Raw genomic sequence first — 16085 nt, 5'->3', positions numbered from 1 at the left:
GACATCACACAGATATTACATAAACAGCTGTTGCAACTAAATTTTCTTGTATAAAATTTTTGACTCTGCATTTTGATCATATTGTTACCATTCACTTACATTGAAATGAGAGGCTGAAATGCCTGTACTGGAGCCAACTGCTCTGGCTCTAGTGATCAACGCATCTCTACGTTGTATGCACATGCATTGGCGGTGGAGCTAGCAAGGCAATTAACCACTGCTAAAATCTATGGTAAAACATTCCTGCGCTTGTCAAAAAAAGAGGGGGGAAATCCCATGTCTGTCACTGTTCTGTCTCCCAACATAGATCATGTTAGCTGCAATTGCCATTTTATTATAATGTTCGCCAGTTACCTTGAGTCACTGTTTCCTAAAGACCAGCAATGCTATTTTGCCTAAATATACTGAATAGGACTAGTCCTGTCCTAATGCAGTTACATTAATAACACATGATTCAACTGTATCATTTCCTGACATTATCTGTCTTATTTACTTCCCTTGAACCACGTCAGTGATCCACAGTGAAAAGCAGATGAACATTAACCAGCTGGCCATAAACGAAGGGTCATTTTGTGAGTAGGCCTAACTTGGTGACTCTTGACAGCCACCGACGCAACAAGTGAAATCCATGCTACCTATCTCAACTAAAATTAAGAAACAGTCATAGCCTACTTGCTGCAATTGACACTAAAATGGGCAAATACTGCAATTAGCAATGCCTAATATAACAACTGAAAACGCTATGTACAATTATAAAAACTAGTCTAGCTGCCTTACCTCTTAACGAACTAGCTAGCTATAAAATACTAACATTACTACTAACTACAGAAGACTAAACTGCCAAATGTCAAGCAAAAGAATGATATAGAAAATGGAACAAAAAAAGACTAAAAAGGATTTCTAGCTAAGCTAATCTAAAGAGAAAAAACGCTGTCCAGGCTGTCACAACTCAAACACAGGGTAATTTGCGCAGTAGTCTGAGATGGGTTGATTACATAATTACCCTTCAATCAATCAAGGGGCGGAAATGGGGCTTTGACTTGATTACATAGAAGTAGGTTTTTACCTACTTCTCTTTCTCTGAATTAGGCTCCTGCTGACACAAACAAAACGTTTCACCTTTGGTTAGTTTATGACTCATTTTTTGCACAAAATGCGGTGGCAGGGCATAATTAGATTTTTGTTTTAAACAACAAAAGAAAAGTGAAATATGATGTATGAAATGGAGACTTGATACTCGGCTTCAGAATTCAAAAAAGTGATTTAGTGTACCCCTTTAATACTACAAAATTACGAGTCAGAGTAAACATCCTTGTTTTTAAAAACAAGCACGAAACCGTCCAGACCCACGGCGCAACTTGGCGAGCTGTATTTTTTGGTTGATTTTACGCACTCATATATGGCAGTTGGTTCTCTCAGAATTCTGACTGATATAGCCAGGTCAATATTTTCACTAGAGACTTGATACGGCCTTATAACTTCAAAGTCCCAGGTCATTTGTGAATGGTTGAAATGGATTTTGAAAATAGACACTTCATGCTACAATCATGATAATGGCAATGACTGTGCTGTGAAGTTTAGGTAGCAAACAACAAGGCTGAATCCTTTTAACGTAATTTACATAGAAACTATACGCTCATATCGCCTAGTTTCACTCACTGTGGCTAAGCGGAATCGATAACGTTTCAGAAAATATATAACGTTAAAAGATTTAATTCAGTCTTCTACTGGGATTTTTGCTGTTTATTGAGGGTGTGACAGAAAATTTTGGTGCCGCTGACTAATCGAATGTCTTTCACATTTACCGTTCGATTGAGCAAGTACTATTCACAGTACATTTTTATGGGTTATTGCTTTCAGATTGTGCTAGGTACTTTACATTAACCTTTTATGGCGATCAATAAAGGCTAACAGCACAGTACCACTTGTCACTTCTACCACCATTGTAATTAACTAAAAAAAAGGCTACAAACTACCTTTTCTATGAGAAATGTGTTGTTGAGCTCACGTGCATGCACTGCTGGCGACATTCTAAAGCTCCGTAACGAAGCACCACCTGTGCTTTTTTTTCTTTTTCAAAAAAGCAAAACCCTCAAAGGTTTTCCGTGAATGACCACAATTTGCCACGCATAGCCCAATGCGCCAGTTCCTGCGCGCCGTGGGAAAAAAGGACAAGAAAAGGAAAACGTCTGGCAGCCAGCTAAATCCTGAAAAGCTACAACTGCTGCTATGAACAAGATCTTCCCTGACTTCCTCGACATCTACCATCCTATAGGTTTTCACTTCAACCCTAACAAAGCACACGTCATTCAACAGCTAAATTAGGGTTGGGGTGAAAACCTACAGGATGGTAGATCTCCAGGAACAGGGCTGGGCAGCACTGACACAGAATATGTAAACATGGTTTTTCATTACAAATAACTAATGCAGAATCTATTTCATTATAAGAAAAGTGCAGCTGGTGTAAAACAATAATAATAAAGACCACATGAGTAGACTTGCACCATAAAATGGAATTGGGATGGCAGGTATGCCATCCAGCCAAGTTACGCCTTGGCAGGGCATGTCCCATACTTATAAAGCACCGAGAGTTTGGCACTTTTCAGGGTTCCCCATAGAAATAACTGGAACAGCCACAGACTCTCAGCCCTTAAAAACATTCATTTCTGTACATTCTGACCTTATTTCAACAGACAGAATTCATAAACAACTTCATTTCAAAATGTCCACACAATAAAACCCAAAACTAAGGGGATTTTGTGTTTTCTCCTTTTTTCTTTTCCCTGCCAGAAATGCTCCTAGCCCACAAAGAATATGTCTCCCCATTGGTCATTTTATGTACACCGGCCAATCCTTCAACACCAGGCAATCAAAATGTCACACACACGGAAAATGCACATTTCTTTTTGCCCAAGAAAATTGCCGGTCTCTACAGCTAGTCAGTTTGTGACTCAGTGGTAACATAACGGTCTATGGATCGTTGAGTCACAGGTTCAAATCCCATATGGAGCAAATTTCTTATACATGCTTATTTGCTCACTAATAATTGTCTATTATTTATCAACTATTGCTTTTGCACCACATTTACCCGCCATTCACCGAACGTATAGACTGCATCATGAGATACCATCTACTTGTTCATGTAACTGCCTACAATATCGCCAGGCCATGTGGATACAACCGGAGCTCAGCTGTGCTTACTGACCTGTCTTCTTCTTTAAAACCATGAACACATTTCACCAAAAAATTCATGCTTTTAGACAGCCACTTGACGGTGGCGCACTACCAATGTAATTGACTGTGAAGCACATGGTCGGAAGATCGAATCCCGCCTCGCCATCAGGCAGATCTTTTCATATCTTAAACTAACATTTTCTTACAATTATTAGCGAGCAATATAAGTGTATATTGCTTTTGCACTTATAAAAATATCAGAATCTTCAATGCATATGTTTACCAAAAGTCACTCACGGCCAGCCATATGCATTTCATGACAGTAAATGTATTTATTTTCCTAAAGTTACAAGCTGACCACTGTGGCATTTCTACTAACTACATTTCTTCACTTGGCTACTGTAGAAAACGTTCTTATCAGCAAACGCCACATTTCTACATTCATGATACCTCGCCCTGTTCTCTATATACCCACATACAAACAATTACTATGTATGAACTGTCTTCAACACCCCATTAAAACATTACATTTAAAAATATCACTCATTCATAATTATAACTATTAGTACTGAACGTGAGAAAAGTACATTTATACAACAGTTCTGCCGTGCAATTTCACGGATTACTTCAACCACTAATTACACAAGTGGCTCGTAATACCGTCTGTTTTATATACCGTTCAATAAGGGAACTCATCTAGCTCATGATCACTATTTTCTTTGCACAATAGTCTGAGATCATGTCAGACTTCACCTACATGTCCATTCTAACAACATATTGTTTAAACTGCTCAATTTCGTCATTTGTCCTCATTTTTCTTATACTACTGTTATTTTCTAATACGCAAAAATTGTGCGGACGTGTGTGTGCTGCTAGTCTCTATTGTCAAGTGTTCCTTCCTGTTCTACTGCATACAATTCTCAAGTAAGGTCAGTGTTCTAGCTAAGCAAAACAGCGAAGAGGAGTCCTACCTACAGCTAAGCGTATCAAAATGCCTTATAAACCTTAGAAACACTGAAAGTGCATCTCAACGAAATAACAGAAAACTGAGCAGGACAGGAGTGTACACAAGTTGCGACCTACAGAGCTCAAATTCTATGAGCTTTCTAATAATTTTGTCAATGAAGGCTCGTTGGATGGCCGTCAAATCAGTAAGTACATACACTGGGGACATTTCTGTTGATTTTCTAATGGTGCAAACCTCTTTTATATTTACACCACCACACCCTTTGTCACAGCCATTGTTTTACATATATAGCAATGTGAAAGTGCTAAACGGTACACGTTTATCAGACTGTACTAATTCACACAAGGATAGCCATAATCACAACCGTTTCTTAAAGGGTTACTTCGCATTTTTACACCCAGCTCCGCTCCGCTGTTCATCACAAATCATGTCCTCAACTTGGCCCCCCCAAAATCTTGCTCTGCCTCCCAATCAAACCAGTCTACATCTGGCACTGCCTACACTGTATATGTGTTTGCATGTATGTGTACACATACTTCTCATCGTCTACATTTATCTGCATTACTGTTCTCACTTTCTCATAACAAACACTTTGCAAAAAGAAATATTTCATAAAAACATGTTTGCAACATACAAAAATGGCAAGTTACTCACACATACAAAGCACTGTCTATAACTCATTCATTCAAACTGGCAAAATCTAGGCCTGCCATTAAAAGTATTGATATTAAAATAACGCCAAGTTACTGTACAACAAACAATATTGCCTCACCGAAATGAAAGAAGTGGTATTTCAAAGCAATGCTACCAAATGTTTTGTAAATTGTTTCAAGTCACTTGGCCCTGTTTTCTAATCTTACAATCTTACAATGTCATTCAAACTTTGTCTCACATCAAAGTGTCAAATACCTCAAATTGTCTCATGCAAGACATTTAAATGAATGTACAAAACGGCTGGTGAATACATACTGAAAGCATATTCCTCCAGAAAACATGTTTATACTTAGTTGTCAAGTTCATTTTACTAAATGTACAAGTTCTTGTACGTATATTTGCTACTTACAATGAATAGTGCATGTAAAATAAATAATACATACATACAATACTTCATTATCCTCATGGGGACAGTTCCCTCTCAGTAACATTGACATTTACGAGCAGACATTTATACCAAGAAACATACAATCATTCACGCAACAGCAAGGCTGGGCAGCTAAAATACATACATAATGATACAAATTTGACAGGCCTATTCAATCAATCTTAACTCTTACAGACCTATCCACATGTATGTTTGGCCTGTTCATGTACTCCATATGCTTATACACACAGGGCCAAGTGACTTGAAACAATTTAGAAAACATTGGGTAGCATTGCTTTGGAATACAGCTTCTTTTATTTTGGTGAGGCAAGATAGCCTATATAGTAGTACAGTAACTTGGCGTCATTTTGATATCAATACTTTTAATGGCAGGCCTAGATTTAGCCAGTTTTAATGAATGAGTTATTGACAGTGCTTAGTATGTGTAAGTAACTTGGCATTTTTGTACGTTGATAACGTGTTTCTTATAAGATTCAGAATTACACCAGTGATACCATTCATGCACAGCTACACCACGCCTCAGTTTGATGATGTTCATATTCTATTGTTTGCTGGTGTTTGAAAAATACAGGTTCATAGCCTCTTGTTCAAGTACATGCAAGAGGCATGCATGTTGCCTTTCTAAACAGTTCTCTGGATAACAGCTATGTCAGGAAAAGACTAAGTTAACCCTATTTAAAGCTTTATAACTCCAGATGTGAACATCACAGAGGCTTGAAAAATGGCTTAAGTGAAGCAAGACATTTGTACAATTTACAGTACTAACGCAGATTAGTTTATATTCATAATTTTTGAAGAAATAAAGTTCCACAAATGCAATTGTCTAGACAAAAAATCAAAAATGAATTGGCACTTTTTTAGTTTGCAATGAAATACTGAGAGATTGCATATATACAGCAGGTTAAACTATACATGTGCTGGATCAAAAACTTCTTGACCACAAGTTCATAAAATCTAAGGGTGGATATGTAGAACTACTATAGCTGTATGAAGCAACTAAGAAAACTAAGCAGTGTACCCAGCGTCTCCAAATCAATCCAAAATGTCTAAATTATGCATTGCTGTAAATCACAACATATTCACTTATTTCACTACAAATCAACTGTTTTGACTCAAGAAACTCACTGTTGCATCATTTCCAAGTGGGAATTACAAGCTTAAATTACAAGAATTACAAGTCTAAAATATCCCAGGGTCCAGAAATATATCCAAAATCTCTCCAAAATTGAATAAAATGCTTTTTGGCCATTATAAAGCATATAAAAATTGCTATCAGATTTTTTTTTAAATGCAAAAATATTGTCACACAATGCGGTACAGTACCTACATGTGTAATTAAGTCTTGTATGCATTTCTATACTTTGTACTCTCGTATGTTTTCTTGTATGGGCATGGGACATGAAAACAATTTTCAACCATCCACCACGTTTTGGCAATGCTCCAACTCTCACGTCATCACTGTTGCATGCTTCACAAAAACTATTACACTACTAACTAACGCTTACATTACAGTGTGACGTATCCACATTATATAATACCACTAACCTATTTAAAGACACTCCATTTCAAAAAATAACGTATAACCAAAGTATTTTGAGCAGTAGTTACTTACATAGAAATGATAATCTTATCTGTGTTCAGTAGATGGAGACAGAGACAGGAAGTCAATGATACAGTTCTATCCGCTCCTGTCTTACACCAGAAAACTATGTCAGCTAGGTCTATCAGCAAACATATGGCTTAGCTATGCTCAGAAGTCCTCAATAATAATAGTATTTTCCAGGAAATTTCGAAAAATTGTTGACAAGGTCTCGTGAGCAGCATCTTTGTTTTACTGCTACCACGTGAATGCCTAATTGAATGCGATGATAAAAAAACTTCCGGTTACGCTGACTTATAAAACGCTATTCCAAAAGCAAAATTAGACGTGATACATCGTTAGAAAGCTTATACTCTCACCTACTGAATAAATGAATTGTCAACGAAGCCAGACTGTACTAAAAAGGGCGACGACGCCGTAAACAACAGGTGTGGTATTACGCACAGCTATTTTGGAAGGTACCCAGGCATCACACATGCACGTATATTTCACAAACGGATTGTCCAAGACAATATATGACCACTCAGTATCAAAAGGGATATCTCTATGCGTAAAACCAATGGTAAGGTTGTATATTTATTCAATATTTAGTCCCAGATATTGACTGTAGAATGACATGGTATCATTTTAAAACACTTTTTCTCGTTTATTTCATTATTCAGTGAGCAGCGTTTCCACTGCTGTATAGGCATATCTTAGCATAACTTTTCTGCTCACTGATTAGTTATGAGTCACTCGTAACCTGAATGGCTGTATATACCTTAATTTTGATTGGTGCATGCACATGCAGATTTTCTTCTATTGCACATGGAAAATTAATGCCAACATTATTTGTAGTTTTTGTAGTAAAAATTTGAAGTTAATTTGTAGTTTGAGACCTGTAAAACAGGATTTGTAGTTTTGCGTTGCATCAACTACTCATATATTCTTGATTCGTGGTCACATGGTGTACCTGATAGTTCAAAGGATTGGAAGATGATGGAAGTTGTGCTTGTGGGGGCAACATAGCTCAGGAGGTAACAGCACAGAGCGGTTTTCTGGCAGTCGGAGGGTTGCTGGTTTGATCCCCGGCCCTGGGCGTGTCAAAGTGTCCCTGTGCAAGACACCTAACCCCTAATTGCTCCCAACGAGCTGATTGGTACCTTGCATGGCAGCCTTTCACCGTTGGTGTGTGAGTGAGTGTGTGTGTGTGTATGTGTGTATGTGTGTGCGAATGGGTGAATGAGAGGCATCAATTGTAAAGCGCTTTGAATAAAAAGCGCAATATGAATGCAGTCCATTTACCATCCATTTGAAGTGAGTGTTCATCGGCCAAGGACCACATACCTGTCCCTCAGCAAAGTGGAATGCGGTTGTAAATTGCTCTTATCCTGACAGGGTGTAATAATCATCTGTCGTCATCTGATTTGCTGGAGACTAATACCTCTTGTCCCATGCAGTGTTTGTTGCTGTAAAATTAAGTCACAGCTTCGCTACATTTATTGTGAGTGGGTCTTTCCAGCATCCTTTAAATTCAATTGATGGCATACCTCAATCTAACCTTACAAATTGGGCCATACATGCTGTTACCTAAAGCCTTGTCTGACATGCCTATGAATACATTCAATTCATGTCGAACTTCGGATTCGCTAGGGTTCTCTCTGACATCGATTGTATGTACTTGCCCCAGCAGAGAATGCACTTATGTATGTGAACTGTACAAGAGGCCACTTCATCAACATCGAAGTGATTTGTGATGCTGCGTGACAGGATTTTGCAAATTATCCTGGACTCCTTTATATTGCCCAGCTCCTCTTGTAGTCTTCCAGGAGGATCTCCCTGGAGGATTGGCCATAAAGTCTGATTTAGACTGATTTATTTTTTTGACAAGTGTCACATGACAAAAATGACATATTTTCAATGGAAAAAATTGTTGCACATGTAATGCACTATGAGTGTAGGTTAATGGTTAATTCATTCCATAACCAACAGGCTACTTGCTGTTTACTTTTTACTGTTGATTCTTGTTAGGAGGAGGAGAAAAAGCAGCAGGAATTGCTAATGAAGAGGCGGGCAGAGGAGGAGCAGGAACGAGCCCGAAGGTTAGCTGAAGCCCATCGTGCTCTAGAACTTAAGAAAGAGCAGGAGCGAGAGAGGGAGCAAGAGCAACAGAGAGAACTGCTACGACAGCAGCAGGCAGCTGCACAAAGGTTTTGTCTTTCCCTTTAGAAACATTAACTGAATTGTCTTCTCAAAGCAATTTATAAACTCATGCATGAGGATATTATTCATTACTGTTATTTGTCTTGTTTTCGGTCAGCTGCGACTGACCTTCATAAAACCTTGTAAGTTTTTTAAAAAACTTGTGTTGCTCAAGGCCTGCTTATGTAGTCCATGCTCTGAAGTTCTCATGCCTTACAGGGAGAGACTCTGCATTGGTGTTCTTGCCTGAATTAGAAGAATATTTTATATGATCTAATTTTGTGTCTCACAGGGAGCAAGTAGAGCGGGAGAAGGCTCTAGCTCTGCAGCGGGAGCTGGAGAAGGCCGCCCGGGAGAAAGAGCAGAAGGAGGCAGAGGAAAGGAAGATAAATGTGAGTATAGAAGTGGTCCAGTTTAACAACTGTTCTTAACTGCATGCTAGTTTTATATTGTGTGCTGCTTTTACAATATGCAATCCTCCTTTTCTGCATTAGGAGGAAAGACAGAAGCAGGTTGAGCAGGAGAGGGCTGCAGCTGTTACAGCTGCTGCGAGAAATGTTGTGACTGTGGAGATCCAGGTAAGCCAGGAAATTAAAGCAGTCACGCTTGCAGGTGATATTGGTTCAGACATTATGGTTTGCTGAACTTCTCTGCTCTGTAGGGTGACCAGATAAATAAAACTGGTACGGTACCTTGTCTGTTAAACAGAGGAAGCTCAACTCTCTCTAGTTTCCTACCAATGCAAAGTATGAACAAGCAAAGAGGGCATTTTCAATCTATATATTTACTAGGCCTGAAACTCGTCGGATTGGGATTACACAGCATTGTGGAATCCTCGGCCATGACGCACTTATGGGGAAAATACACGTTTTATAACAGAATTGGGAGCCAAGAATTTTTCTTAATAGTTTGTAATTGGCATGTTTTGTTTCAAATTGCTCTATTTTCTGAATATTTACTTTGAACAGTTGACTGCACCCTAGGTCATTTTCAGGCTACTCAACATCATTTATGGAGGACAGCAGACATTTTGTATTAATTTTAACTCCTTGCATCGTTACCAAAAATGTAAAATGTCAGGGATTTCTCTCATTCAGTTGTAGCTTGGATGCTAAATAATGACAAATTAATGACGAAGTGAATAGCTAGATGGTGTACAAGCTACACATCGTGGAAACCGGTAATCTACTGTTAGTGCTTCTAATTCCCACTCTGATCCTTTGTTACAAACTTGTTTTTAGTCCCTATGTTAAAGAATAAAACTTTTAACAATGATAGATTCATAATACCTTATAACTTTTTGCATCCTCTTAAAAAATCTAGGTCCATGAAATCCTATAATGGCCCCAGAACAACCTTTTCCCGTGGTTAGTTTGCACAAGATGCATTGGGCCTCATTCATGAAACATGCATGCGGTTAAATGTACTTATGAACATTTCCATATTCATCATTTTTTTTCTTATCTGAATTTGTTCTTTGGTAAGATCAAAATCAGTGTGTGTTTGGAAACATGCATAAAGGCATACACAGAAAATACTTCTTTTTAGAATGCTTCATTGTTCATGCATTTTAAGTCATTTTAAGTCATTACAGAACTCATTAACAAGTGTTTATCAATACAATTATTATATTCATATAATAATACATTACTATTAAATATCCTATTGATTTTAACTGCATTGACTAACCTATTTGAATAACCAAAATTTTGATTTCATATTCAGTTTAGCTTTAGGGTGTTTTCACGTGTAATCCTTTTAAAGTCCGAACCTGAGCTTACTAGATTGCTCCATTGTATTGGTTTGGTTCATTTCACGACCTTTTGGACTAGTTTTGTTGGGGGTATAAAAAATAACAGAGAAAAAGAGTTGCAGTATAGAGTATATTTATAGCAGCACCTCAGTAAAATACAACCGTTCAAATACCAAAGTCTGGACAGATGTTCATATTGTTTCTACTCCACCAATATAAACTGCTGGTAATGATGCCAGATTCAAAGTAGGCTAATAAAATGCTGACACAATGCATTCGATACTCCAATCATTTTTTCCTGGAATGTTAGGTGAATGTATGCCTGATTACTGGAATCCCCACCAAATTTCTGACTAATCATTGAACACTCACAAATCGTTTTATGTACAAATTATTGCGCTTTAATCGTTGAAATATGTAACCAACTGGACAAAATTTTAATTATACAGTGCAATTTGAATAGCAGAGTATCTTCCATCAGTTGTGTGGGTTAGTTTGCCAGTAAATTTGGTGAATTTGTGCTAGTATACTGTGCAAGGAACACCTCTCTGAGTGGTTACATTTTGCACTTAATGGAGTATTAATAGAAGGAATAGTACTTTGGCATTACATTAGAGAAAGGACCTTTTCAATGAGCCAGCCACTAATTATTCTATATGCTATGATGTCTGTAGCTGTTGACAGGCTTGTCGACTGCTCCCTACCCCAGAGGATCTTTCCATACTACAGCCATTTTGGTTCAGATTCTCACTAATTGCAGTGAAACCTATAACTAATGACAGGCTACCCATGTATCCTGGAGAAACTGAAATATTTTGATGTGGCTTTCCAGTCATGTAAAAAGTCATGTAAAATCATAAAATAGCCTAAATGCCCTGGAAAACAATTGTGCTTGAAATTATTTTCATTGGAATGTTATAGGCCAAAACTCCCCCCCCCCCCCCTTCAGTTTGAAGTGTAATGAAAGAATATGATTATATAAAATTTCTATCTTTCTTAGAAATCCATCATGAAGACTCCTGTGGGGAAGGCTGGAGGACTCAATTTGACTATGGATATCGAGGTAGAGTCTCTCACTGAATATGTGTGTGTGCACCCACAGTGCAGTCAATTTGTGGCTTTGGTTGTCTATGTCAGCTTATCAAATTTGAAATAAAACTGACATGAGGTTAAAGTGCAGCTTTCTTTTGTGTGTATTTACATCCATATTTTAAAAACATTTTCAAAAACCACAAATGTTTGGATTTTTGTGAAAAAATATGTTTACATAGTACTGCTTTCTCCTAGACGTCCATGAAAACTCCTGTGGGGAAGGCTACAGGACTCAATGTGACTATGGATGTTGAGGTATAGGCTCACACCTGCAGTACCTCTATGACTCTATGACTTTGTCCTTACACTGCTGTCACATACGTACTGAATGTACATTACGTCTTGTGAGCTTAAGGGAATACTTGTTGCATGGACAAAATAACAATTACCACAGTAAGATAATTCAGCTGACGTAGATCTACATTGTTTACAGTTGAGTACTCGACAATTCATTCAATTCAGAATTTTTAAAAATGCATGAAGCTGCAATGTCAACTGGTTAAAGAATGCCTCTGTGTCATGGAATGTATCTCTATGCACCACCCCACTCACTGCCTTAATCATGGTGTCTGTGGGTCCTTAAGGATAAAAATGTTTTTAATTGGATTTTATGAGGTCTTAAATATTTTTAGGCCACATGCATCTATATTTTAATCTATGATTTTTGACAAACGTTAGATTTGTGTTTGAATGTGATTCACGTATAGTTTGGAAAACATTTTCTTTTTGTGCAAGTTTCCGATGTGTGTCATGAGATGCCATGTGGGATGTTTTTTGCTTGTTGCTATTTAGGGATGGACAAAACTTCAGAAAATTGATAAACTGCTACCTGTTAAAATGAGGTTGGGGGGGTTCTAAATTTACCACATTTCTCAGGGTTCCCACTCGTTCTGGAAAACCTTGAAAACCTGGAAATTTATCGACTAGTTTTCCAGTCATGGGAAACACCTGGAAAATGAGAAAATTTACAAAATGTCCTGGAAATATTTGTGAGGTCCTGGAAAATTGTAGGCTAGGCTATAAGTCAAGCTATTAAACAGTATATTTAGAGCTGAGATTGCATATTTTTCTCCACTTTTCTCATTTTTATTAGCTGCTGAGATTACACGGCAGCACAAAGTTTTGAATGGTTATGGTGCTTGCACATTGTCCCCCATCCCCCCCCCCCCCCCCCCCCCCCGGTCCACCACCGGCTTTGGGCTACCATTGACCATGTTTCATGTCTGTAAGTCTAAGTCAGGGAAATTGTCCTTGAATAGTCCTGGAAAATTATTTCCGAAAATGAGTGGGAACCCTGATTTCTGTTTAATCCACGCTCTACCCAAATTATAGCCAAGATTTGCTTTTATAAAGTTGCATAAGCAGTCACAGAGCGGACTTCAAAAGCAAACACTGGTCTACATAAGACGCCAAATCATGGGAAAGCGCCATATTAGGGATAGTAGCCTACAGGGCGAACACCTTTAAATGCGATACAGGAGAGGATACAATAGTTGGCTAACAAGCTGTTTAGTTTACTGAATCCTCAAAAAATATGTTTATTATACAAAATAAAAAGCAGGCAAAATATTAAATGAATACGCTTTAAGTAAGGGTGAAGAAATAGTCAACAAAGCTTTCCTTTAATAAGAACAGGAACACCACATTTTCTTGCCTGTTTTAGCACACCTTTTCAAAGTGAAAGCTCTCATTGATGTTTACTGAGAACTAGATGCGGTCAGACTCCAACTGATAGGGAGGCTGCTACCGGGTTGTCACACAGTCACTGTCGAGTGTGTATATCTTTGGCCTACATGCTTTTGAGTATGTTAGGACAGTGTTGCAAAGTTTACTTCAGACTTTATTTTTTGAAATCTGCTCACAGTGAGATCAAATTACATTTTCTTTTCTGTTTTTTACAAAGCATTTTGAGGATTGTCAGATTTTCTCTACGCCCCAAGCAAACAACTTGTTATCACTTGAGAGTTGATCAAGGAACACTTTTCCCACATCGATATCACAACATCAGTCAATTGTTGAAACTGACACCAGTACTGGTAAAACATGAGAATCACAGAGATAATAGTACAAGGAAATTGTTCTACATTATTTTAATCACATTGGGGCTAAAAATGTGTTTCATCATTTAGAGATTTTCCTAAATGTTTGGCATTTTTGTTATCGTTTAGCGATTAAATTTTTAGAAGTCACACCCCCTAGCAGCTATAAGCAGTCCTCCAACAATTCTTAATGATTCTTTCATTCTCAGAGGTCTTCTCCACAGTCATATGAAATCACTCCAAAAGGGGGTAACAAGCCTCTGCCTGTCAGTGCTAACCCAGAGGACTACGGAATGGACCAGAACAGCGACGATTCTACTGATGATGAATCTGCACCCCGAAAACCAATCCCATCTTGGGCAGAGGGTGAGCTTGCCATATGCACTTGTGTTGAGCTTGTGTTTGCGTGAGCTTGGTATTTTAACCCACAGTTCATATGTACTCTGTCAGAGTTGAATTAACACTGGACATTTTACTGTGTATAATTCCCAAAAGAATTGCAGAATGAAACAAAACCAAGTACACGTGATCTAGGAACACATATTGGTCTGAATATGAAGTTTGATGGGAAAACATCTAGATAGGCATGGCCTCTGACAATGGCTGAGGAGTCAGAGTGGGTGTGGCTAATCCCTATTCAACTGAATATGTTGATCTGACTACAATTGGAATATGGATATCATATTTCATACACATTCAAGAATGGCTTAATAGTGGACAAATTAGTTTTTAGTTGCATATTGAGGGAAATTAATCTGCATATCAGCTTGTCATTGACTTCTTTGTGCTCTTAAAACTGTCTTGAGCACAATGATGGTAAGACCAAGGAACTTACTGACTTTGGGAAGAAGGCAGAGGTTATAAGGCCAGTAGTGATTATATGAGTTGAGACTGAAAGTGTAATATCAAATTTGATTGGAAGGAAAATTCTCGTTCTCATTTTCCCCCTTCTAGTTATAATTTAACCCCTTCACGGAACCCAGAATCCTGAAATTGCTCATCTCAGACATTTAGTGCTCCTGCAACAAAACTATGAGTGGAAACAATGTTCTAGCTTTATTAGTAGACTATACGTGACAACTATGCCAAATGGTTTCTACACCAATGGAGTGCCTCCATTGTCACTCAGGTCATTCATTTAACAAGCACCCCCTCCCTGCAGTCTCATCTGCAACTACACCCCCCACCCATGACACACTGGACAATAGTGTCGATCTGGGCGTTCATAAAAATATTCTTTCACCACTAAAAATTTGTATTCCGTCATAGCAACAAGATAAACCCAACAATAGCCCTAAGATATGCCAATGCAGCACTGAAAACGCTGCTCACTGAATAATGAAATAAACAAGGACATTTTTTCTCAAAGTATACCATGTCATTCTACAGTATATATCTGGGACTAAATATTGAATAAATATACAACCTTACCATTGATTTTACGTGTAGAGATGTCCCTTTTGAGACTGAGTGGTTATATATTGCCTTGGACAATCCGTTTGTGAAATATATGCTCATTTGTGATGCCTGGGTACCTTCCAAAATAGCTGTGCGTAATACCACACATGTTTACGGTGTTGTCGCCCTTTTTAGTACAATCTGGCTTGATTGACAATTCATTTATTCAGTAGGTGACAGTATAAGCTTTCTAACGATGTATAACATGTCTAATTTTACTTTTAGAATAGTGTTTTTTAGCCCAGCGTAACCAAAAGTTGTGAATCACCATTGCCGCCTTACACATTCACTCTGCGGTAGCAGTAAAAGACACTGCAGCCGTTGATACATTATCAATGAGTTTAGTCATTTTTTGGAAAATATTATTATTGTTCAGAACTTCTGAGCATAGCTAAGGCATATGTTTGCTGATACATTACATTACATTACAGGCATTTGGCAGACGCTCTTATCCAGAGCGACGTACAACAAAGTGTATAACCATAACCAGGAACAAGTATGACGAAACCCCTAGAGAGAAGTACCGGTCCAAGTGCAGGGAACAACCGCATAGTTCAACTTGGACCCTGATGGTTAAACTGATTAACACTAACAACGAGAACGGCAACAACGCAATCTATGGAAAAAATACAAGTAGTCGTTAAGACAGTTAATGCACCTAGTCACCTATGAAACAGCTGCCTAGTTACAACCCTAAGTTTAGTCATTTACAGGGGGGA

General features: G+C 38.1%; 1 protein-coding gene across 3 annotated transcripts in view; it reads left to right on the top strand.

Moving 5' to 3' along the window:
- Window positions 1-16085, top strand: part of incenp (inner centromere protein) — a 126375-nt gene that overhangs the window by 96310 nt on the left and 13980 nt on the right. For 2 of the 3 annotated variants that reach the window (XM_035418821.1, XM_035418820.1), the window contains 6 exons: window positions 8854-9032; window positions 9317-9416; window positions 9519-9602; window positions 11778-11840; window positions 12065-12124; window positions 14118-14274. In XM_035418821.1, coding sequence (XP_035274712.1) covers window positions 8854-9032; window positions 9317-9416; window positions 9519-9602; window positions 11778-11840; window positions 12065-12124; window positions 14118-14274 — 643 coding nt within the window. The remainder of the gene's footprint in view (window positions 1-8853; window positions 9033-9316; window positions 9417-9518; window positions 9603-11777; window positions 11841-12064; window positions 12125-14117; window positions 14275-16085) is intronic. The other variant, XM_035418822.1, reaches the window with a different exon arrangement.

Source organism: Anguilla anguilla, chromosome 5 (assembly GCF_013347855.1).
Source record: "Anguilla anguilla isolate fAngAng1 chromosome 5, fAngAng1.pri, whole genome shotgun sequence".
In the NCBI taxonomy this organism is placed as follows: Eukaryota; Metazoa; Chordata; class Actinopteri; order Anguilliformes; family Anguillidae; genus Anguilla; species Anguilla anguilla.
This window is presented reverse-complemented; position numbering and strand designations above follow the sequence as displayed.